Source organism: Ochlerotatus camptorhynchus, unplaced genomic scaffold, assembly GCF_037179485.1.
Source record: "Ochlerotatus camptorhynchus isolate MF236.1 unplaced genomic scaffold, CSIRO-AGI_Acam_v1.1 ptg000196l, whole genome shotgun sequence".
Taxonomy (NCBI): Eukaryota; Metazoa; Arthropoda; class Insecta; order Diptera; family Culicidae; genus Ochlerotatus; species Ochlerotatus camptorhynchus.
The window spans coordinates 262881-287091 of NW_027040686.1; the positions used below are offsets into that span (position 1 = coordinate 262881).

The window sequence follows — 24211 nt, forward strand, 5'->3', positions numbered from 1 at the left end:
TGACTAGCCTATTGGTCCCAAGCAAACGATTAACGTACCCCATTCTAGTCGAAATTCTACTACTACACAATGTTTGTTTTGACTCGCTATGAAAGTTTGACAGATAAAATGAGGGTTTTTCCTATGTTTGGAGGGGGGAATCGATTAGCTTGGGACCGAAGAAAGTACCAGAGCTGAGCCAAAAAGTTGAGCACGTTATTTCGGGACCTTCTAGTCTTAGAGTTATCTCTATGGTACGGTGATAGAGGAAATGTTTCACCAAACCCGAGCGTCTGTTCACCATGCAGGTGCGGCTGATCACCATCCTAGTGCTAGCGTGTGACTTGAAACCGCCCTTAAAAATATAAATACCGAAGAAAGAAATACGGATCAGAACAATCGGCGCAGACGCGATGAAGTAAGGACTACGATTGGAAACTCGAAATATGGAACTGCAAATCGCTCGACTTCCCGAGCTGCGATAGGTTAATCTATGATGAACTGCTCCGGTCGAATAGAGTTCACCGCCGCACGAAGTTGACTATCTACAAGACGCTGATTTGACCTGTGATACTCTATGGCCATAAGACCTGGACTTGATGTTTTCGAACGGAAGTTGTTGTGTACCATCTACGGTGGAGTGTAGATGTATGACAGAACGTGGAGGAGGTGAATGAACCACGAATTACACCAGCTGCTGGGAGAACCATCCATCGTCCACATTGCAAAACTTGGACGACAACGGTGGGCTGGGCACGTCGTAAAAATGCCGGATGACGACTTAGTGAAAATGGTGCTCGAAATCGACCCAACAGGAACAAGAAGAAAAGGTGCGCAGTGGGAAATTTCAATTGACCAAGTAAAAGCCAACCTGCGGACCCTTTGCAGATTACGAGGCTGGCGAAGTGTGCCCATGGATCGAGTAGAGTGGAGACGACTTCTTCGGACAGCAGAGAACAACAAGGCCTTAGTCTGATTGGTATGGTAAGTAAGAACCAGGCCAGGATACACCACACCATGGTAAATGATGCGATTCTCAGTTTGCATCGCAACGCTAACAGAGGCGATATTTAAAGCTAAATATTTTTTATATGTTTTTGAAATCTTTAACATACATTCAAATATTCCGAACTATAATTCATTTTCAAGATCTACTAGAAGTTCCTAGACTTGACAAATTGTAAAGGCTCTTTGATTGGACTTTGAAGAATTAAGGTAAATTGCTGAATGTATTCATACGATTCCTGAGTCTTAGCTTCAATCTGATTTCAGTTTTACGACTGAGCAATCCCGTAATGGCATATTTTCTTTAAATTAAATATGTGCACTACAAAATGCGGCTGATTTTGAGTTGCCGATAATAGAACAGCTGGTTAACACGCAGTTCAAATGGAAAGGCTGCCAAAGAAAAAGCGGCTCCCGACAGAAGTTTGGAGCGTTGTAAAAACAGTTTTGGACAATTTTATCGATTGGAATAGATAGGGAAGCAAGCAGCAGATACATGCAAATAAAGAAACAAGTCATATGTGTGCGTGTCACTGAGGAAATGCTAATAGAAGTGTGGACGCTGCTTAGATTGACGAGAATTATTTACGATCGTTCCATAATGAAATCAGTTATCTGCGGTGTCATAGAGCATCTGCACCAAAACAGAATTCTGGATTTTAAATTAAAAAATAGTTTAACTAGAATATTCAAAATTTGAGAAGCCTTAAATAAAGAAAAATAATACAAATTCTAGGATCAAGAAAAAACTTCTAGATTCTGTGACTTGAACATGTTTTTGATGTCCCGTAACGCGTTTGGATCACCTTTTCATGCTAGGATCTACCACTTCGAGCTCTGGCCCTTAGCTGTTCCTGTTGACGGTTATGAGCTTCGGTTTTGAGAGTCTCCGAGCTACTGAGATTGGAAACAACAAAAAGTTCGGACCAGGATTTTGATGCATTGCCAAATATCAGTATAAACAATTTTTTTTCACTAAGGACACCTATTTTGATTGTTGAGAGGGCGTGTATTCGGAGGAGTCCAAGAACTTTCCAAATAATACGGAACATCACAATTGAATGAGGATTCTTTTAAGACCTATTTTGATGATAGATAGAGGAATGCTCCCAGAACTCTGGGAATGATGTGGAACTTCACAATTGAAAATGGCCTCTTACGAAAACAGAAAGTTTGTATGATAACTGTATCGAAAATGATATATTTTCCATTGTAATGAGGTACTAAGACATGTACTAAACAAAGTATATGGACGTTTTACAAAAGAACAATGTGTTGGTCGCAGTGATTATGATCCGAACAAAGGGGTTATGCATGTATTAAGTTACACTCTAAGGGGTACAAAGAGGATGTAAAATTTTGTGACAAACAATGGATTAGGTATAGGAAAAACTTGAAGAAGGAGGGAGGGGTGGTTAATTTATCATCAATTAGCATGACATAATTAAAATATGGCCTCAAAGGAGACAAAAACATGTGTTTGACATTCAATTTGGCAACATTTTCAAGATTCTAAATGAGCCCGATGTCCTAGTTGTTAACGTTTTGGTTTACTCCTCAGAATAGCACGGGTTCAATTAACTAAGGCGGGTTTTAAATTAATTTCTTACAATGATATTAGACAATATTGGGGTTTTGTGAATGATGTAAATGATGATATTTTTTTTCGGTTTGGTGATATGGAAGATAATTCGAAACAATACATATTTCATAAAAGTTCAAGTGGAAGCAACCGTCATTTTCAAATGCTGGAATAAAATGAATGATGGATTATATCATATCATATCATGTTTAAAATGACGTATTCTACCGATAGAACTTTTCATGGATTAATATTTTTCGATTTTTTCTTCTAGAACTGAACGAAATATATTGCGTTTTTAACCGATTAACTCCAAATGTTTATGTTAATTCTAGATAAATAGTGTATCTCTAGCGCTTAAAACTTACCTCGTCGAAAGACGGGCTTGGAGGTAGGAGTTAATATTCATGCAGCATTTGAAACTCAAAAATTCAGAAATCTCTAAACCAGCATAAAAATTTTTTAAACAAATTAATTGGTCCAGCCACGCTGTGCGGAAAATTCAGTCGCTATCTGACGTTTGGCGTTCAAGTGACTTCAAAGCGGACAAAAAATGTTGGACATCAACCAAATTACTGATTACTCAAGTCATAGTTCAAGTCAGTTGAACGTCGAATTCAACGGCACCGGTACCGAGCCGAAGCCCATAGTACGATAGTCTATGTCTCAATCTCAGGATATTTCGTGTAATAGGGCTGTTAGTGGGTAAAATGCATTTTGTTTCGGTAGATGCTCATTTAATCTTTGAAACATGCTGAAAGCTACTCAGATTTATTGTCTTGCCTGTTTTTGATAACGTGACACTAGCAAGCATTTTCTAGAAGTTGTTGGGAGCATTTCTCCCTCATAGCCTAGTCAGTAAAGGCACGGTATTACCAAGCCGGAGGCGGCTGGTTCGATTCCCGGTTCGGGTCGAAAATTTTCTCGACTTCCCTGGGCATAGAGTATCATTGTGCTTGTTGCTTGCCACACAATATACAAATTCATGCATTGGTATTGGCATCGAAAGCTCTCAATTAATAACTGTGGAAGTGCATTTAGAACACTAAGTTGAGAGCACGCAATAAGCTAATATGCACTAAGCAATAAGCTTGAAATGTGAATAAGAAGAAGAAGAGAGCATTTCTCACATATTTTCCTTTCTCACCAATTCATTACAGGGTGTAAATTGTGTTAAGTTGGTAGTACCGCCACCTGTGCCGCATTGTCAATTGCATTTGACGATTATTCACAACCGCTATCTGTTGAGCGTACTGCCAGTGAGCGTGTAATTCGTTAAAAAAAAAAAACATTTTTTTTTTACTAGCTATATTACTGAAAAAAATTTCATTTTTTATTGAACACCCGTTACTTATCAGATAGTGGTAGGGTTTTAGTGACCATGACGAATCGTATTGATTCAGTAGACAAGTGCGCGAACGGAATATTTTTTTACAAACCAGCATCGCTTTATTTATATTAAAATTGTGTTTTTTATTCATTATATTATCTGTTTTTCTGTGGAAGCAAATACTCAAATACTTTTCAATGTCAAGGTAAATCCACAAATTGTAGTGAAGAAAAATGTACGTCATATTTTCTTTATAAGTCTTCTTGAACAACTAGAAACAAAAAAGTAAAATCATAAAAAAGGATATTTTAGGAGCACTCATATCGATAAAAAGTTAGACACCAGCTTTGATTTGATTGGGAACCACCCTAATCAACGATTGCAAACAAGGAGGTGCATTGAATTTCAAGCAACTTATTGGAAGCCACGAATTAACAAAAACGAATAAAAACGGCGTAAATATTAATTTCCTGCTCAGTTCCCATTTCGAACCATAATGCGTTGGAAGCTGCTTTTAGAAAAGGTTCACATTCGTGGAGCTACGCTTCTACAACACATTTTCAATTTAGCTTAAATAAGAGGCATTTAATTTCTGCAAATCCAGCAACTTTGTCTATCTTTTCAATTATGAACGAAAAGTGCTACCAAGCTCTAAAAGATGAAATATCAGCACCTACATTGTACATCACATGGTATTAATTAGACCGGTTGCCATACAACGGGCCAGGCTGTCAGTTTCCGAAATGAAAGAGAAAGCTAAGTTCGTTCTAAGACGATATTCTTCTATTGGACTACATACACATATCACGGAACGGTAACGGCAGCGGAAGATGCTGAGGGAAGTCTAGTCAGTGACAAAAACACTGACTAGGTAGGGAAACGACCATCACGGGTTTTCGGAAGGAGCCGAGCTCAGTCCATAGAGACTGACTGGAGGAAGCTCCCCGAATGGAGCTTTATTGGTTTTTGTTCTCTTTTCCTGCTGTTGTTGATGTGATACTCCGGAGGACTTTTCTGTTAAGAAGAAGAAGATTCGAGAATAGGGTTTTGAGCTAGCATCCGTCCTATAACGCACAACCTACGCTTTGATATTCTTTTTTTTTTAATGCATTTGTGAAACAAATAATTTAATGTTTCTACTAAGAATGGCTTCTAATTCATTTTCCTTTTCAGTGCTTACTTTTTAATTCGTCTTTCGAATTTCAATTACATCCTAATGCAATGAAATGTCAGAGGCCAGAAGCAGGGGCCTGGCATTAATACCATGATTTTCTGCTCAATACGCAAAAATGGTCACTCTACGACCATCGAGTCCCTCAAATCACATCACTCCACTAATGATTGAGTTGTTGTAGTAACCTTTGAAACCCGGCACTGATGATGACGACAACGACGACAAGTTTCACAAAACACACTATGAGCAAGCAATGTGACTATAAAGCTCCTTAATATGATGGGGCCTGAGTTTGATTCCATGATTTTATTCTCAGTAAGCATAAATGGTTTTCTAAGGCCCTCGAGACCCTCTTGTCGCACAACCTATGATAGAGGTGATGCTATAACCATTCAAACTCGACAACGGCAATTTCAACATAAATCACGACGAGCGTGTGACTCCGGTGAATCAGTACTTTCAAGGTCATTATCGGTGCCGGAAAAGTCCTCACGGTCATCGGGATTCGATTCCCGTTCTTACAAGAAACCAAGTATACCTCTGAGTCTCCATGGTTGTCACAAGAATGACGTTTTCGTTGTGGGAAGTATGCATTAGATCTGAATTTACGTTGGAAAGTAATGCGATCTTAAAATGCATGGTAAGCAAATCTAGATAGAGCTGGAATCAGGGCGTAGCAGCCTTTGTAAACAATGCCTTTTAAAGATGATTTCTAGGAACTCAAGGCATTCCCACGTAAGCCATCATAACCGTCGGGTAAGGGTAGTCGTCCCATACCCGATGGTGTTGTTGATTTGCGTTGGCGAGCCTTAACTTTCTAGAAATCATCGAAAGAAGTCATTGTTTACAAAAGCTGTTACGCCCTAATTCCAACTCTATCTAGAAATAATGTGATGATGGGAGTCACCTACTCAGAAATGTTAAGGTGTATAGGATAGTATTTGTGATCTTCTGTTTAATAAGCATAAACGGTTGTACAACCCGGATGCAGGAAGCTACGAAACAGAAGTTAAGATTAGTAAATTTTCCAAACACAACGAAACCGAATTGATATGTTCGATCGCGATCACAGCATCTATTTTCTCCCTCAAAACGAATCATGTCTCATCATAAACAATGGGCATGGAACTAATAAAATCCGGTCACAAAAACACAACCGAAAAGCTAATCAGTCGAAGCCAGCAGAAAAAAGCACGTCACGGCAGAACGACGCTGCACATCATCTCTCAACCAAAGAACAAAGCGAACTCTGAAACGTTATTGGATTAAATGAAGAAAACTTGATTCTCTAAAAATACTTAATTTTTTTTTAGACTCTTGGTAATTGCACCGTTTGAACTGAATTATCGGAACAAAGGTTTTATTGATTTGTCTACGGTGAAATCCAAGATACTTTTGATGTTTTCTACTCGATAGGACGAAAATATGCACCTTAGCCGAAGTACTGCTCTTCTCTATGTTCGAACAGTGTACCCATTCTCGCCTGGACGTCGACGACGTCCACTAGGATTCATGAGGATGGGGGGGGGAGGGTGGGTGGTTGTGTCTCTGTTCGTTTATTGTCCGATTGCGTTGGTGTTGTTATGATGTTGTTTGAATTTGTTTTCAAAATTAGAAAACACTGCCGTAGCTGCTTTTGATGTGGGTGGTCGAAAGCTGAAAGCTCGGACACCACACCACCCGTATAGCAGAGGATAGGAAAGGAAAGCAATATAATGTTATTATCAGGAAGAGCATCGCTCTGAGGTTTTTGCGGTCAGCTCCAGAGGAACATGTGTGCCTTTTTTTCTGAAGACAATATGGAAAAATGCCCTAGAGTTTAGAAATGAAAAACAATGGCAAAAGACATGTGAATTATGATGCATGTGATAGTTTTTTAATTTCTGTGTGACTTCTTTCGAATAGTGTCTTATGGCTTTATCTACGACTATGATATGCTTGTTTTTGCTAACCCAGAACGTAGAAAGATGATTTTCGGCGTTTTTTATTTTTGATTCAGCCATGATGCTGAGGTTTATAGTTATAGCCAATTTCAAAACAAGCACATTTAGCCATTTGAGAATTGAGATTAGATACGGCAGATCATATCGTTTCGGTTTATTGAGTGCTCCCAGAGGAGTGTTTGCTGTTTGATTTTATTATTTCAGACTAGTTTCCACCAGCAGAGGGAGCTAGACATTGACGACCGGTAAAAACCAAACTTTATGCTAGGTATAACCGGTTTAATTTAAAAAAAGACTTCATGGTACACATTTTCTTCCACCCAATCATACGAACGCGACCAAATTAAACCTGGGAAGTCGTGAAAACGAATCAAAATCCAACAGCACCTACGGGGTCCTGAAATCTAATCTGGAAAACACATCCAGATTTTACTGACCCTCGCTTTTTCGATTTCCCATTTCCCATTTCCCATGCCGAAGAACAAAAGCATTAGATGGAACTGAAATCAAATGAATATTCAATTCCGACCAGAGCACATACGCTCAACTTGAACTAGAACTGGAGAGTTTCCTTCATTCGAGGACGAGTGTTTGTGTCACAGCTCAGGGGAACTGATTTCCCAGAGCATCAGGAATGATTGGCAGAAAAGTGGGAAGGGGTGAATTTTCTTGATGAGTTTATGAATATGGTTTCCGGTTGAGAGTAATGCCTCGTACCGGCTCAAGCTCACTCTTAAGGCACTGAATTGAAGGTTTAATAAACAGAACATATGGACCAGATGTACCGACCAGATATGATGCTAAGAAGTTGGTATCACCTATTGTTTGCATGTGTTCGCTATAATCCTACATTCACATGTCGGTACACCCATTGGGAACTGTACAATTGGCGTACAATTTTGTTGAACAAATAGGATTCGACTTCTGATGAAATATGATTTGTATATAAACAAATAGTATTTTTGCTATTGCTGAATTAGTGAATTACAGTGATGGGTACAAGTTAAGAAAGAAGGCTATCAGTGAATCTTGAATGCGCAGGGATCTGATATTAATCCCATGATTTTCTGCTCAGTATGCAAAAATGGTCGCTCTACGACCACCGAGCCCCTCATATCACATCACATCACATTTCAGGCTGAACTTGGATCATCTTCCGGTCTTGGACAAATTTGATGAACATATAATTTCCTATTCGAGTATTGGGTTTGATGATGTTTGGGACGTTTGAAACGCCACCTAAAGACAAACCTTTGAAAATAGTTTTTTTCATTTTAAACTACTCGAAAAAAATAGCTTCAAATAGGTAAATGTTGACCGATTTGGCAAACATCTATTAAAAAATTATTGTGTTACTCATGATAGTCACCACATAAATCTTCGTCACTAACAAAAAAAATTACGAGATTTTGAAGAAGGTCAATTCGTCCAGTAAAAATGTCAAACCTAATTTTGTTAATATCGCGTGAAATCCGTCAGTAGCAATGACAAAACTCAGCATTTCTACCATTACATTTCTTGTAAGAAATATGCACATAACATTAAGACAATCCATTACATTTACACTTCACGTATTTACCTTTTGGTTTGCGTGTAAGCACGGACTCAGCTGGAGCTTCAGCTCCCCTTATTCTGTCAACGAAGATTGTATTGTGAAACCACAACTTCCATCGTATTGTGGATAAACTGAGCATTGGGAAGTTGAAACAAAATTTCCATCCGAGCAGGTAATCAAAGAACAATTGGGTAAAAGTAATTAATTTTTTGAACAGACGGTCTGAAATACAGTAACAGTAGGTACTCGGGATACAGCAAATGTGATATCTTTTGTCCAGAAATGTTGGGAGTATATGAGTTACATTTATTTGCTTGACAGCTTGTGATGTTCAAAGGATTTAGTTCACTGCAATGATGAAAATTAATGAATTTTGGAGAAATGCATTTGTACTACGGGTAAACCGAATCGGTTGGATGTCTTAAGCCAAAAGCTCGAGAATGCGTGTACAAATGTTGTTACTCCGGGATTATATGAATTTTGAATTAGCTTTAGGAATTTTGAACGACCTTACTAGTACACGTTGACAAATTCTCATTTTTTTATAGTTATTATTATTCTTATTCATATTATTATAGTCACTTCAACACTCTTGGGTGATTCATGCCTTGTCCGGGATGAGATTTGAACTCGTGACTTTGGTGTGAGACATATGGATGCTAGCCACGGAATCTTCCCCTTCAGTCATTAAAAATGAAATATGCATCCAGAATTTTGCAGTAGCTTGATTGAATACCCATCAACCACGTCGAAAATATGGTATAGGGGAAATGGATGTAATTTCGACCTAAATGCCATTAATTTGGGCCCATACATAAATTCAGCAATCGACTAAATTTTCAATACCGACCAAAAATATCCATTAGTACCGTCCCAATGACGTGTTCATCTAGATAAAAAATTGATAAATAGCAGATTTTTAGTAATGGACCCAATCTTAGATCCATAGGTCAACATTAGAGCCATTTCCCCTACTTCATTCGAAAGGATAATTATTAAAAAATCATATTCGAGTAGTGAACTTGCTTTTTTTTCCTTGATTTGTTTTCCGTCGATCTTGTTTTCCGTGCTGATCACCAATTCTACCAACGCTAGGGAGGCAGCTCCCACACCTGGACCCTATCTATCGACCCATCCAGCCCATGAATCGGGGACCAAAGGCAGAGATGTTATGCCTCAGAACATCCCGACGGCGCCGACTGCGATTGAACCCAGGCCTGCTGCGGTGAGAGGTAATCACGCTTACCACTACACCACCGACGCCGCTTAGTGGTGGATTTGTTGAAATTGTTAAAATTTAAACATGGCTCATAACGAAGCAAAATTGACGTCCCTTTCCTTTCATTCTCACTCACGAGCGTAACTCCATTTTACGGGGTGCATGCAAATTGAGAGTGCAACATCCGAAGAAACTGCTTGTCCTGCCAATCAGCATAAACAAGCTGTGTCGGTGTCTGTCGGAATCATGTTAATAGCAGGTACCGGCCACTCAATCTGAATCTCAAACAGTCAATACCCGCAACCGATGCGATGGTGACCGGTGACCGTTCCGTTTCGTTCGTCGGATCGGTCGCTGTATGGCCTTAAGAAAAATCATCGCCGCTAGACGTTCACTCACCTGTCCAGTGCTTTTGAGATAGTTGTACGTGTGATGTAGATTGCTGTCCACTGCTCCGTGATGCTGACTGTGGCCCTGGTTGGTAGTGGATCCGGCCGAGGCGACTGCAATAGATAGAGGGATAGAAATGTTCGACTTTAGTGGAAAAGTGCAATAAATTGTTCGAGATCTGTGTGCTGTTTGTGTGAGCACTATTGCTAATCGTAAAAGCTACTTCATAGGATAATCCGGTTGTGGCATTTAAATGAGCCACTTTGCAGTAACTATTTCATTTTCTTTCCGATATTTATTCGCTCATCAATAGGATGATAACTACGACAGGCTTTATAGATGTGGCTTCGTGGGAATTGAGGATTATGATGGAAACATTTACCTATGAAGCATGCAATGAATAACCCTTCTAGAAATTACTTTGTAATCACGATGAAATGCTGCCGCTTCACCTTTCAACGCAAAACGCAGAGAGATCTATCGGTTGACCTACACCCGGCCTTTGGCTAGCACAATCTGTATGGCAACTGATCGAATGCTAAATCTTCGATGGCTGCGAGTAGGAGAGAAAGGACTCCGTGTCAGCAACCCACAATAGAAGCACCGTTGTGCTTCTTTGAAAATACGTTCAATTAATATTAGCCAAATCACCTTTAGTTCATCTACCAGCAACCAGCAGCTGTTTTGCGGTGGATTCGTTTGCAAAACCTTTCACACCGACACCGTTCACTTTTTTGTTCCACTTGGCAGCTCCAGCAGCAGCAGGAACAGACGATGCAGCCATTCTGACCTCGCGAAACGACTTTTCCGGGATATTTCGAACCCATTTTCCTCTCCTTTCTTGTTAGTGCCAGTCGAATTGAAAAAGGTGCCCCAAGGCATGTGGCAATAGAAGATCTGCTGGCTTCGCGTTGTGCTGCCAAATGATTCATCTCGCTGATGAACTATTATCGACACACTCGACGAGTACTTTTCGGCGATTGAGCAAGTGTTGAAAGGCGATCGGCGGAGGGGAAAGGGGGTTTCTTGCGGCTGTTGGTTTAGGGAAGGGAACGAAACTAAGAAATTGATTGGGCGAAAAGGGTTGAACTTTAGACATCGAAGGATTCAGGCTGTCGGATGCCTGAAAAGCTTCTAAATCAGCTTTAACTTTTCAGGACGTTAATAAACATTTCGATAATCTTAACTGCTGGTTAACAAAATTTTCATAATTTTCGGGTTTGGTAACTGGAATGCCCCAGTAAGATGGTGTTGTTAGTTTGCGTGGGAGTTTCGACAAATTGACGGTTGAATCTTTATTTACAAACGCAGATACGTCGTCTTGATAAAGTAATCGAGAAATAAATATATATAGTAAATAAAAATATTGGGTATTTTTCTTAGATGGCCTTAAAATTTCAATACGACATTTGGAGAATCCGATGATTTATTCAAATTTATCTTCCAAATATGCTGTTTAACGGCGCCGGGGGTGTAGTGGTAAGCGTGATTACCTCTCACCCCAGCAGGCCTGGGTTCAATACCAGTCGGCGCCGCCAGGATGTTCTGAGGCACAACATCTCTGATCACGCCTTCCTTCGGATGGGAAGTAAAGCCGTTGGTCCCCGGTTCATGAGTTGATGGGTCGATAGGTAGGGTCCAGGTGTGGGAGCTGCCTTCCTGGCACGTCGGTAGCATTGGTGCTCAGCATGGAAAACAAGATCGACGGAAAAAACAAACCAAAAAAAAAAGTATGCTGTTTAACCGTTCAGTACTCGCGACAACTTTTGAAACACGAGCACTGGTGCGTTGTACAAACTACAACAGTATGTTATTTTTACCTTGAGGACACTTCTTGAAACTTGATACCCTCCAAAATATTCTTCAAGTGTTAAAGGTTTTATAGATCAAGGTTTAACATGATCGTAGATTTGATTTTTTTTAGATTTGAAATTTTGCCTATTATGGACTGTTTACCTTTACTTGATCTCTTTGGCAGGAACATCTCCCAGAGCTGTATCCAAGAAACATTCCCCGGTAGCTGTTTGAAATCGGCCTACACGTAGGTGGGGAGGCAGACCTTGAATTTGGTCAACACCTGATCATACAGCTTTCTGGCACGGATTCTGGCCAGATTGTTCTGCTTTTGATCCCTATTTGGTTGTTTGCATTTACGGTATGGATTGAAGCCTTCCCGGAGACGAATCCGTTGCACGGTACTGTGTGCGACACCGAGCTTTTTGGCCAAATCGTGGTCCGAGATGGCAATGATTTTCCAACTTTCTTCTTCCATGCCGAATTTCTCTGAAGCACGGTTGAACTGCGCTGCGAAAAAAATCTTCTGATGTTGTTGTTGTAGTAGGGAACACATAGACGCTAAAAGATTATAAATCCGACCTACACATTAAGATTTATAGAATGTGTCTATGTTTGGAATTGGAAAAACATCCAAGGTCTTTGATCCCTATTTTTTAAAGCCTGGTATTTTTTAAACCGAAGTTCAACATTATTAAATTTATCTGAATCTGGAACTCGAAACATTTTAAAAGTCCGGAATCCTTAAAAATAGTTCTACTGATCTTTTTTTCAAGTCTTAGAATTCGTGAAAAATATGTATGATCATTCTATGGCTTTTACTTTTACTTTTGTGGAAACTTATAAATCGATCCCACTCCAGATTACAGTCTTCTTTTTTTATTAATTTTTTTGATAAGGCTCAATAGAATTAACTTTACAGAGCCGAGGATTCTTGTTCACTATACAATACATGTTAAAACTATAGTCAAAAGGCACGTTCGAACTGCGCTGCGAAAAAATCTTCTGATGTTGTTATTGTTGTAGGAAGCACATATACGTCAAAAACTTCCAAATCCGACCTCTAGGTCGCTGTAAGAATCAAAAATATTTGTTCCACATATTAAGATTTATAGAATGTGTCTATGTTCGGAATTGGAAAAACATCCAAGGTCTTTGATTCCTAATTATTCTTTAAAAGCCTGGTATCTTTTAAACCTTTTAAACATCATTAAATTTATCTTAATCTGGAACTCGACACATATTATAAATCCGGAATCTTTAAAAACAGTTCTACGTTTAAGAAATCAATATTTCTACGGATCTATTTTTTAGTCTTAGAATTCGTGAAAAATTTCTTACTTTTACTTTTGTGGTGACTTATAAATCGATCCCACTCCCGATTACAGTCAATGACCAACATCGGTGCCCGGTACCCCGGTCAACTCCATCGCGACCATAGTTGCCTATCTGCCAGGAGTATTCTGCAGCTGTCAAACCTCCTTACATTGAAGTTTGAATCCAACATGTCTTCGGTTTTGACGTTTTGGTACTGAGGCATATTCAGATTCAATAGCAAAATTAACAGGTTGCTTCGATATTCTATCAACATGAATTTTTCAAAATGTGCCTCCGTAGTAGCCCCCTGTTATCAGCCTCTGCCACTTTTCCTTTTTTACTCTTCTTCGTCACACAGCTTCCGTACACAACGTACACGGCGAATGAGAACGAGTCAATGTAAAGCTTAAATCGTTTGAATTTGAGAAAACAGAGACGAAAATTTTCAGTGAAACCAAAACACGTCAGTTCTCAGCTCGACCTACTTTCATTCTCCGTGCAACATTCAACATTTGTCTCTGAAATAAATTGAATTCCGTAAGAAATTTGAGCTTAAACCAAAACAAAATTTGAGGACGCAATAAAATTTATTACCAAGGACGTGTTAAAGTTTCCGGGATTTGAAAATATTATCATGTTTTTGGAACATACAAAAAAAAAAAAAAAAACCAAAATCGTAGATCAGAGTATCAGGTCCAAAATGCATGACACCTTAGATATATTTAAAAAATATCAATTATTCCTAAATACCAACGAACAAATTTTCGTATTAAAAAACCTAATATAGGGGAAATGGATGTTATTTCGGCATATATACCCCTTTGAGCCCATACATAAATTCAGCAATCGACTAAATTTTCAATAGCGACCAAAGTATCCATTAGTACCGTCCCAATGACTAGATAAAATTGATAAATAGCAGATTTTTAGCAATGGGCCCAATCTTAGATCCATAGACCAACATTAGAGCCAATTCCCAAATGATAGAGCTTTTCGTGCTGAGCAATGTTTGGTTTTTAAGCTAATGTCATATTTTGATATAATTGTCGAAGGTATCTCGCCCCTGATCAGGTAATATTTAAAAGACTTCAAGATAAACATTTTTCATCTAAAACTTGCTTAACTTAAAGAATATGTACTTCTTTTTTGCTGTTATCGTGTGTTAAAGGCACTTTTACCATTTTTATTTTTTTTTTGAAGCCATTTGAATTTATAGATGATGTACTAAATGAACAAAATTAACTTTGAATTAATGTTTATTCATGGAGGACAAATTGCACAAATATACAACCCTGTATTATACCAAACAGAGTGAAGTTCAACCTAGCTTGGACGAACACAAAACGGATCTCATCCAACAAGAATTAAGAAAAAAAAACTACATTCAATCGAGCGGAAATCATTTTCTTCACTCACTTCCTTGAGCCAGCGGGAAAGGAACGAAAACACAGAAATAGAATCATCAGAAGGCGTTCGGCTATAGGGTCAGGTTGCTCGCTTGCTGGGAAAAGGCTGGTCGACACGAAAACAGAAAGGAAACCTTAATGTAGGCAACGACGCAAAAAAAAAGCAACACAGCGAATGGAATCGAGTGAATTGGAAATTTGTGAACTCGAGGAAAACGAGGAAACACATCAACACACTCTCACGAAGGCAGTCAGTCAGATGACGGTGCAGGGAGGGAATTCTCCGAATCGAAATGGCATCGAAAATGAGCGCGCTCGCCGGGAAAAATATTGGTGAAAAGTCAATCAAATGAAGTGAAAACTAGATTCCCCCATTCATTGTGTGCGACCTGAGGGGGAGGAATAGAAGCTTCTTTTCAGCGTTCCTGGTCTAGAAACGAAGGAAGAGCAATGGAGAAAAGGAAACACATTAGACAATTGAGTGGTCGGATTAAATTGCCGGAATGGAAGGAAGGTCAATCTGTGCTATCGCAGATTCGGATTGCCGGCAAAAGGGCCGACTCGAATACGGTTGCAAACGAGACGGACTTTATTAGGAGTGAATGGAATTTCGGGAGCAATTAAAAGACAGGTGTGTTCTAACATGGTTTAGAGGATGTGTAACATTGATAGCTTGAGACATATTGCAAATTTGAAGCAGGTACCATTGCTATGGACACTGTGGATTGTGTACTGGTTTCCCCTTTTCGGGACATAAATCCACTACGACCAGTAATTTGGACCAGTAATGTGGACACAGGCCGTCTTTTGTCTTAAGTGCATGTCGCATTATTCCATCATTATTGAGAAATGGATGGAGAATGGAGAATTCGGTTGTGATTCAGTTCTCATTCTTGCGAGGAATCGATTATAATTGTAAGGCTCCATTATTTACGCCCTTCAAATGGTGAGAGCATTCCCCAAACGGCACCCCCTTTGACAACCAAAATCGGATTCTTTAGCGACAAAATCAAGCAATGGTACCGATATTGACCCTGCATCAGAACCCAAGCCTAATCTTAACCATTTCAAATTAGAGGACAACGAATAGAAGATTTGGAATCCATAGAAGATTAACCCATCATTCTAGGTCTGGCAAAGTCACCCCGGACTACTCATTCATCGTAGTAGTCTGGGGTGCATTGCATCATCTCCAAGCAATATATGACTGGTTCGATTGATTAGTATGAAAACTATTACGTCTTCACCACACCTTGATTGGAATGACATTGAACAGCGGTTCTCATTTTTTTTTTCGATTACGACCCACTTTAAAAAATATTATAAATTCGTGACCTACCAATACTGAATACAGATGTTGCAAGGCCAAAATAACCTCCACCATTTCTGAAATGGCTTTCAATCGTAAAAAAACAACATTTAAACTATTCCATAATGGTCTGAATACAATGAAAGCGTCATCGATACGAATGAGCAGAACCAAACCATAAAGAAGTATTACAACTAAATAGAAAAGCACCTCAAATCAATGAAATGGTATAAGAAAACTGACTCCAGGCCAACTTTTAACGTCAAAATGATCTTGCAAATGTAGAACATAGCCTAAGGACCTCAAAGTGCTGAATGGATTTTTAAAAATGTCCTTAAAACTATCAAAACAACCTCGAAAACGCCAAAATGACATTACACACTAATCCACCCAAGTAACCACCAAGCCCGTTAATAGCCCTCTAATCACCCTTTCTGCAATATAACGTTGTTATAGGGCTTTAAAACATTATATCAGCCGTATATCAGCATTATATTGCAAAAGGGCGATTAGCGGACTTGTTGGTCCACTTGTTTAACTTGTCGATTTTATTGATTTCTTACGTGTAACGGCAATTTGAAATCGACTTTTTCAGCTGTTTTTTAAACTCATTTATTACACTTGCTTAAAACACAGTTTACACGTTTACATTTTTACAATTTAAAACAAAGTCTAGAGCTTGAACAGAAAAAAAAAACATTTAACGTAACATATAAACAATTTTAGAGCCTTTCTCCTACTACTTCTTCGAATATTAATTAATTCATGAATCAAGAAGTCCCTAAGCCCTACTCTTTTATCTAAGATTGTCTTCAATTTCAAACGTAGAAAGATCCATAAATCTCGAACACGAACACAACTGGAAAATTTATGTTCTAAATCCTCAGGAACGTTTGGACAGAACTGGCACATAGGACTGTCTTGTCGGTTAGTACGGTGCAGTAAGTCTGCATGAGGTATGATGTTTGTGATGTTTGCTGTTAATATTATTCCATACTTTGCTCCATGCGATGCTTGGGTTTTCTTCAACAATTTTAGGGCGCTTAATCTTGTCGCGGAAGAAATTGTGTAGTCCATCAGATGATGGATTTCTTATGATCTGCTCTGGTACATAGGGCACTATTTTCCCTATATATTTTAAACAGGGATAGAGCGCTGGTATGGCCGTAATGTTTGGTGAATTTGCCTTGTGTACTGAAAGACCTCGTGCGAACGGTGTGTGCTTAAGACTACAGCAGAATCTGTTCACCAAAAGTGGTTTGCTTTTGTTCATGGGCAGATGAAGATTTAAGCCACCACAATTGAGTGGCAATGTAAGTTGCTCCATAGGAACTCTTGTAGGGAAACGACTCCATAAGAAGTATCCTATTTGCGATGTTATTCTTGCAATTGCAGAGCTAAGAACTGAAGCCAAATACCACAAACGTGACGTAATATACGTGTTTAAAACAATTCCCTTCTGGTGCAGAGTCAGGTTGCTTGATTTGAACAACCACATAAGATTCGAAGTTTTTCGAATGGCTTCTCCCCAGTTGAAATCGATAGTTTTCTTTAACGAGTTAAAGTAGGTAACATCAAGAACCTTAACTGATTCCTTGCTGACCGGCCACGTTGGGTGATGTTCTCCTCGTTGTCTTCCAATAGTTACTGCCACCGTCTTGCTGGCGTTCAAAACTGCTCCTGAGCCGGCTCCAAAATCTACAAAAGCTTGTTTGACACGATCCAATTTGTTATCATCGACGATGATAATCGAAATGCCGTCCGCATAGGCGACTACTAGCTCCATAGGATCGTTGCAGATAGAAGATAGTTTTTTCCAGTAGGGGATGTAGGTATAGTACAAAAAGGTGCATACTAAGGGGGCACCTTAGCGTACGTACTGAAGGATAGGGAATTCAGGAGAGAGATTTAAGTGTGAATGAAATGAATTATGCTCAGCATCACAACCAAAATAAAACCATGATCAACACGATCAAAAGCATGGTCTAGATCAAAGGATATTAGCCTGCTTGTTTAGCTAGTCCTCACCTCGAGTGAGTGGCGGCAGGAATATGGAAGAAGTAAACAAAAACTCCTCGAGAGAGAGGGAGAGTGAACTTCAGCGAGAGGATTATTTGACGTGAGGTGCGCTTTTCGAGACTCCGGATGACTTTTTTGTTCGACGTAAGAAGCTCAGAGTTCAGAGTTGAATTCAGTTGACTTGAACAGTTGAGCCTGGTTCAACTTTTTTCAATTCGCGTTCAAGTCAGTTGAATTCAACTGACTTGATCAATTCACTTGCCCTGTCTAAGCCCAGCTTAAGATCTTGTGCTAGAAAACATGAACATGAATGGTAGCATACCTCACTCTCATTTTATTCCCCTTCGCTCACAAGCTCTGAAGCTCAGTGGAATGATTTGGCAGAAGGCATACTACTCCTCAGAAGAATGCTGCGCTCTGTTCATTTCAAACTCGCGAGTGAATCTCCATCAAGTCTGTGTACCGCTTCGAATATATTCCTTTTTGAATTTGAGCAGTTTTGGTTTGGTGTTAACAACCTGTTAAGCTGGGTTTAGACTAGGCAAGTTGGCAAGATCAACTCAGTTGAATTCAATTCGCTTGAAAAGTTGAGCCTGGTTCAACTTTTTTCAATTCAAGTGAGTTGATCAAGTCAGTTGAATGGCATGGTTTACACGTTCAATTCGCGTTCAAGTCATTTGAATTCAACTGACTTAATCAATTGACTTGCCCTGTCTAAACCCAGCTTTATCCTTCATTACTTTACTAAGTCTATGTTTCGAGATCCTTACAAGAATTTTGTAATCGAAGTTTAATAGAGAGAATGGGCAATACGCTTTGATTGACTCTTCGGTTGCTTTTTTTCTTACAAAGAACCACAACTCCTTGCACGAATTTTTCGTGCACGTTCTCTTGTAATGCTTCATTCAAAATCAAGTTCAATAGAGGGTGTATGATCTCGAAGGCCTTGAGGTAAAACTCCTTGGGTCACTTCCAGGTGATTCCTTCGATGCGCTTGACTTGATGGCAAAGAATATTTCCGATGTTGTAATTTCATCCATCAAATGGTTGTTCGATTCCGAGTCAGCAGGAAATGTCCGTTTGCATGGGAAATCCGCAGAAGGCTGAACGGTCACTGCGGAGAGAGGTTCTTGAAATATTCATTCATATGATTCTCCACATCAGATGAATGAGTCAGCAATTGGTCTTGATGTGGTGCTTTTCTTCTTTTTTTTTGGATTCTGTCACTAAGTTGAAAGGCTAAAACTTTTCGCCAGGAATTTGGTCGAAAATTTGTTTTAATTTTCGTAAATTTTTGATTATTTACTTAAATTAGGCGTTTTAACTAGAAAAAAAAGAAACAATAGAATTTTATTGTAATAAAATTGGGATTATCCCAACATAATTTTTAATTCAGTGGGTCGCGACCTACAGATTGAGAAACGCTGACATAGAAAACTAACGCATCCTTATCCTCGGTGACCCGTGTCTTGTCACTATCTTAAAACGTAGCCATAAAACTTAACATGGTCATGTTCCTTGCATATCTGAAAAAAACCTGTCACCCTAATTTGAAGTAGTCAGGCCTACCCAAGCAACACACATGTTCTATAACAGTATATATAACCTTTGTAGAACTAGTTTTGGTTGTATAGCAGTTTAGTCAACATAACACTCTTCTCTTGGATCGGGTTCGGTCGAAGATGTCATATCAAGAAGACTAGCAACTTGGCCAGAACATAAGTGACAGATAGATTTTTCCTTTTCAATTTAATATTTTTTAAAGGTGCATTCTCGTTAGCTATACGGAGCCGATATTTAATTGTTTGTAGTTTTTTTTACCGATTCTGCACCTGATTAGACCCCCGCTTTAAAAATAAGTACACAGTTATATGTTCGCACTGGTAATTAAATTATAATATTGAGCTTTTATAAGTTTTCTTGAACTTGTAGCTTGCCAGTACTGTTCTAAAGATGCTTCTGGTTTCAAATAAGTCGATTTTTATTTTGGTTTTTGCATATGCCAAAATATTTAATTAGTAAAGATACCTGAAACTAAGAAATATCACGTATTTATCCCCAAATGCCAGTGAATATGCCGATCAGTCAGATTTCTTGGTTCTGATTTTATATATCTGTGTATCTAAAAAAATATTTAAAATAAGGCTTAAGATGAAACATGTAAAATATATGCACTAGAAACTCATGAAAGGGTTTATTTTCAAGAAAATAAGAATTTTCCTAACATTATATTTACAATATATCTAAAACGTTAAGGATGTTAGTCCCCAAGATCATTTTGATTTATTATAATCTTGAGAATCATATTCAATTATTGTAATATTTTTATTCATTCTAATTCATCAAATTTGCAAAAAATCGTGAAAAGTTATTCTCCCAAGAACTTTTTTATTTGAAATTGTTGCATCTTGGATTAACCTTTACAAATTTTCTTAATGTCATTTCAGAAAAAAAATTTAACAAATCGTACGTTGGAATGAAGAGAAATCCACATTTTGTTGCTTCAAAAATTGTGCCTATTTTTTACTTTAAAAATCAATCAACTCCTACAATTTATTCTCAGACACAATTTTGATACAATACACGGTTTTAGAGTTGGACAGATTTCAGTAGGCCGCGCTTGAAAACTGACGTGTTTTTCTTTTGCTGCGTATTTTTCGTAAGCGAATGAAACACATTTTGGCTTTAAATTTGTTAATTTGTGTGCTGATATTTAGTTTCAACTGTTCATAAAGTTATCATTTAGTGATATATCGTGCAGATTTCTATGATCAAAATATCAAATAAAAGGTAATTAAACATATTAAAAAAAATTGAACTAAGGAATTGGGATTTTGCATTGAAAAACAATGAATGTATATGTTTTTTTTTTTAGTTTTCATGGTTGTTTTCAAAAAGTGTTTATTATATTGATCACATTAAAAGTATCTTCAAAATCAGTGATTCAAAAGTTTTAAATTAAATAAAAGGTCTAATATTTTACGATAAAGAACGAAACTATCAATTTTTACGAAATTCTGATATTGTTATGCTATGGAATGGCTGACTTACAAGAAAAGATTTAAGATTCTGGTCTAAGAAAACTTTTCAAAAAGGCAGCCTAACTTGCACGATACGAGTCGAACCCCATTACAAGTCTCAGGACTTTGGAAGTGTGTTTGGATTTTTGTTTAAATGATTTTCAATCCTGATCTAAAGAAAATTTATTTGTTAAGGGTTTCACGTCTGAAAACTAAATGTAGCAGTGGAAAAAAGGACACATAGTTAACACATTAACAAAATTCGATAATATATATAGAAACATATTTGAGATTGCTATGCAATTCCCAGATATTTCTCGGTTTCTTCCGGTTCGTTTCAATATCCGATTTTTTGTTAGTGAGGTGGGTTATTTTAAGATCAGGATTCACTGTGGTAAATGATGCGATAGATTAAAGCTGAATTCGTTTTTGATTAAAATCTATTCGATAGAATGAGGCATAGTGGCCGCCTGGGATTGAACTCTTGACTTTCCGCTCAGTAAGCTGAAACTTAATACTACCCAGAACACCAGAATGCTTGTATATTCAAAGTTGTTTTCGTGAAATACAAACATATATACAAACAAACCATTCTTATAGAATGCAAAGTAATGGATCATACATACAAAAGTGGAGGCCATATTGTAATTTAATTTTTAACGAGTTGATCTAACATCATATACGATTAAATCTGTAATAACATATACATTTTCAAAAGTCTAACGATGTAATCCGACTTAATTTGTGATACAGTACGACCAAAAAATGATTCATCGCATATAAGTCGGACATCAGTGTTCACTCGGCTGTCGATAGAAGCAGACAACTCGCAATGTGTCACGCAATTGTCTGTTTGCTCGGCAGCAATCATTGTGTGGTTCTCCTCATTGTTATTCATCAGCAGTTCTTTCAGTCGATGCATCGTCGACTTTGGAAAGCAACCGTTTCGTGATGAGTGTGTGAGTGCTGACCACGTTTTGCGCCCATTGCTGCAATGGAAGCGCTCTGACCCCCGTTGGCGAATCTGCCATACAATGAAACCACTGGAAGCGGTGCCCGTTCTGATGGAGGAGGCTTATTGGATAGCGGAAGATAATATGTTTATTGTGTTGTACCTTTTGACTATAGTTTTAAGATGTATTGTATAGTTAACAAGAATCCTCGGCTCTGTAAAATTAATTCGGTTGAACCTTATCTAATAAATTTATAAAAAAAATATATGAGTCGGAAATTTGCATTCTATACGATTTAACGTAAACATAATGCGAGGCCTTTCTTATATGCATTTTCACTTAAACTGTAGCAATTTACGATACTATACATTTTTATACGACTTCTGGTTGTCTGGGTAGGGTAGATGTACCAGTTATGACGTTCCTATTATAGTTTGTTTCAATTAAGGCTTATGGGAATTCCATAGGCCATAACTGAACACACCATAATAGGAACGCATAACCATAGCTGGTATACCTACCCTACGTCTAGTAGGGGTGGACTCATTACTCGCGTTTTGCTCGAGGATAAAAGGGGTAACATTTTTGAGGGAAGGATCAGGAAATGGGGTATTTTTGTCTTATCAGAGAGTTGTCGCCAGCACTATAGCTTTGTGCATTGTGACCGGCTGTCGATGGTGGGTGACGATGAGACTTGAGCATTAGCTGACGTGATTGTGAAGTGATCTACCCACGTAACGGTGAATTGTGGTGGCATAGTATCGTTCAGGATCAGCACACATATTTCTTATGTTGCGAAGTAGACGTTCGGATTAACAGACCCTCCGATATTTAGTGCATTACGGTATCATGCCTTGAAGATTACCACGATGCCGGGATTGAGGATGTTTCGGTTTGGAAACTCTCCACTTCCTATTATATCATTGTAACTCACTGTTAAAAATAATAGTATCAATGAAAGCTGTCAACTGAAAACCATCGTGTTAATCCTGGACGAATGGCTGAGTTCAAACATTGGTAACAAAGGGGAGTATCATTTTTTAAAGTTCCGGTTGTGAATTTCAACCTAAAGTTCCGTTCAGGGACTGTTGATGAACTACGTAGACAGTTAAGGGGGGGGGGGGGAGAGGATTGGCAATGATCCATGGCCCATACAAATTTATAAAAAATGTGTAGACAATCAAGAATCCCAAAACAAATGTCTACGTAGATACTGAACAGCCCTCAGGTATGGTCATCCAGAGTGGAATTCGTTAAAATTGAACCAATTGATGGGGGAGGAGTATAACCATAAATAAAATTAATAAAGTACTCGATGATGGCCAGCAGACCACGTATCAGGTGTTTCCAATATTAATTCAATGGTGCTTCTCGTCTCAATCACCGACACCAACAGACGATCCAGGCAGAATAATGAACTAATCTAATTCAGGTCAACATACTGAGATTCACCTTCACCCACACGCTTGCATAACACCACGACCTCTTCAACCAACAGACTGCAGTGGAGCGGCGTGTTTCGATGCATGTGCTTGTTCCTGCACTACTGAGCTCTAAAAACTGAACTTGTTTTGTTACCACTGCCAATCACAGCAGCATCACATCTCTCATCTCAAATTTTCCGATTCTCACATGAGTTAATTTATTCATGATGCATTTCTCCTGTGTGCCCGGTCGGTGGCACCCTCACTGGAAAGCACCTAGCCATACACCTACACAGCCTGGTACCGAAGTGCAGTCAAGTGGGCCATATGAATGGTGTTTCTCATCTCCGTCTCCGAAGCGTCACTCGAGCACGACGACAACGACGACGGCGTCCCAGCATGTACTCATTCAATTTGCATCGAAAATCAAGGTGCCAGCGAAGAAACGTCTGACGAGAATGCCAATAGCGTGTTCCTGACTGCCTTTGTATGGAGCGTCGGTGGTCGACGTACCTCGAAGTGCTTGAGGATTTAATTTTTAGTACAAATATTATCGTTTGATAGTGAAAAACATGGTGATTAAATTGAGGAACGGGGAGGTGGGCGTTTAATCGACATGTATGCGAATGAGAACTTAAATGCTTGCAATTGATTTCAATTGCATCACTCTCGCACCTGACGGTAGCAGGGCGAGGATGAGGACGACGTCGGCATTGTAGCTAATGGATGAGGGACTCGTCAGGAACAGGAAGGCGCACACGTACGGCACAAAAAAAACCTGTATTCCTGCTT

General features: G+C 38.7%; 1 protein-coding gene across 1 annotated transcript in view; it reads right to left on the minus strand.

Moving 5' to 3' along the window:
- The window catches only part of pip (pipe), a 474881-nt gene that overhangs the window by 59905 nt on the left and 390765 nt on the right, over nt 1–24211 (minus strand). The window contains exon 4 of the mRNA XM_065223772.1: nt 10187–10290. Coding sequence (XP_065079844.1) covers nt 10187–10290 — 104 coding nt within the window. The remainder of the gene's footprint in view (nt 1–10186; nt 10291–24211) is intronic.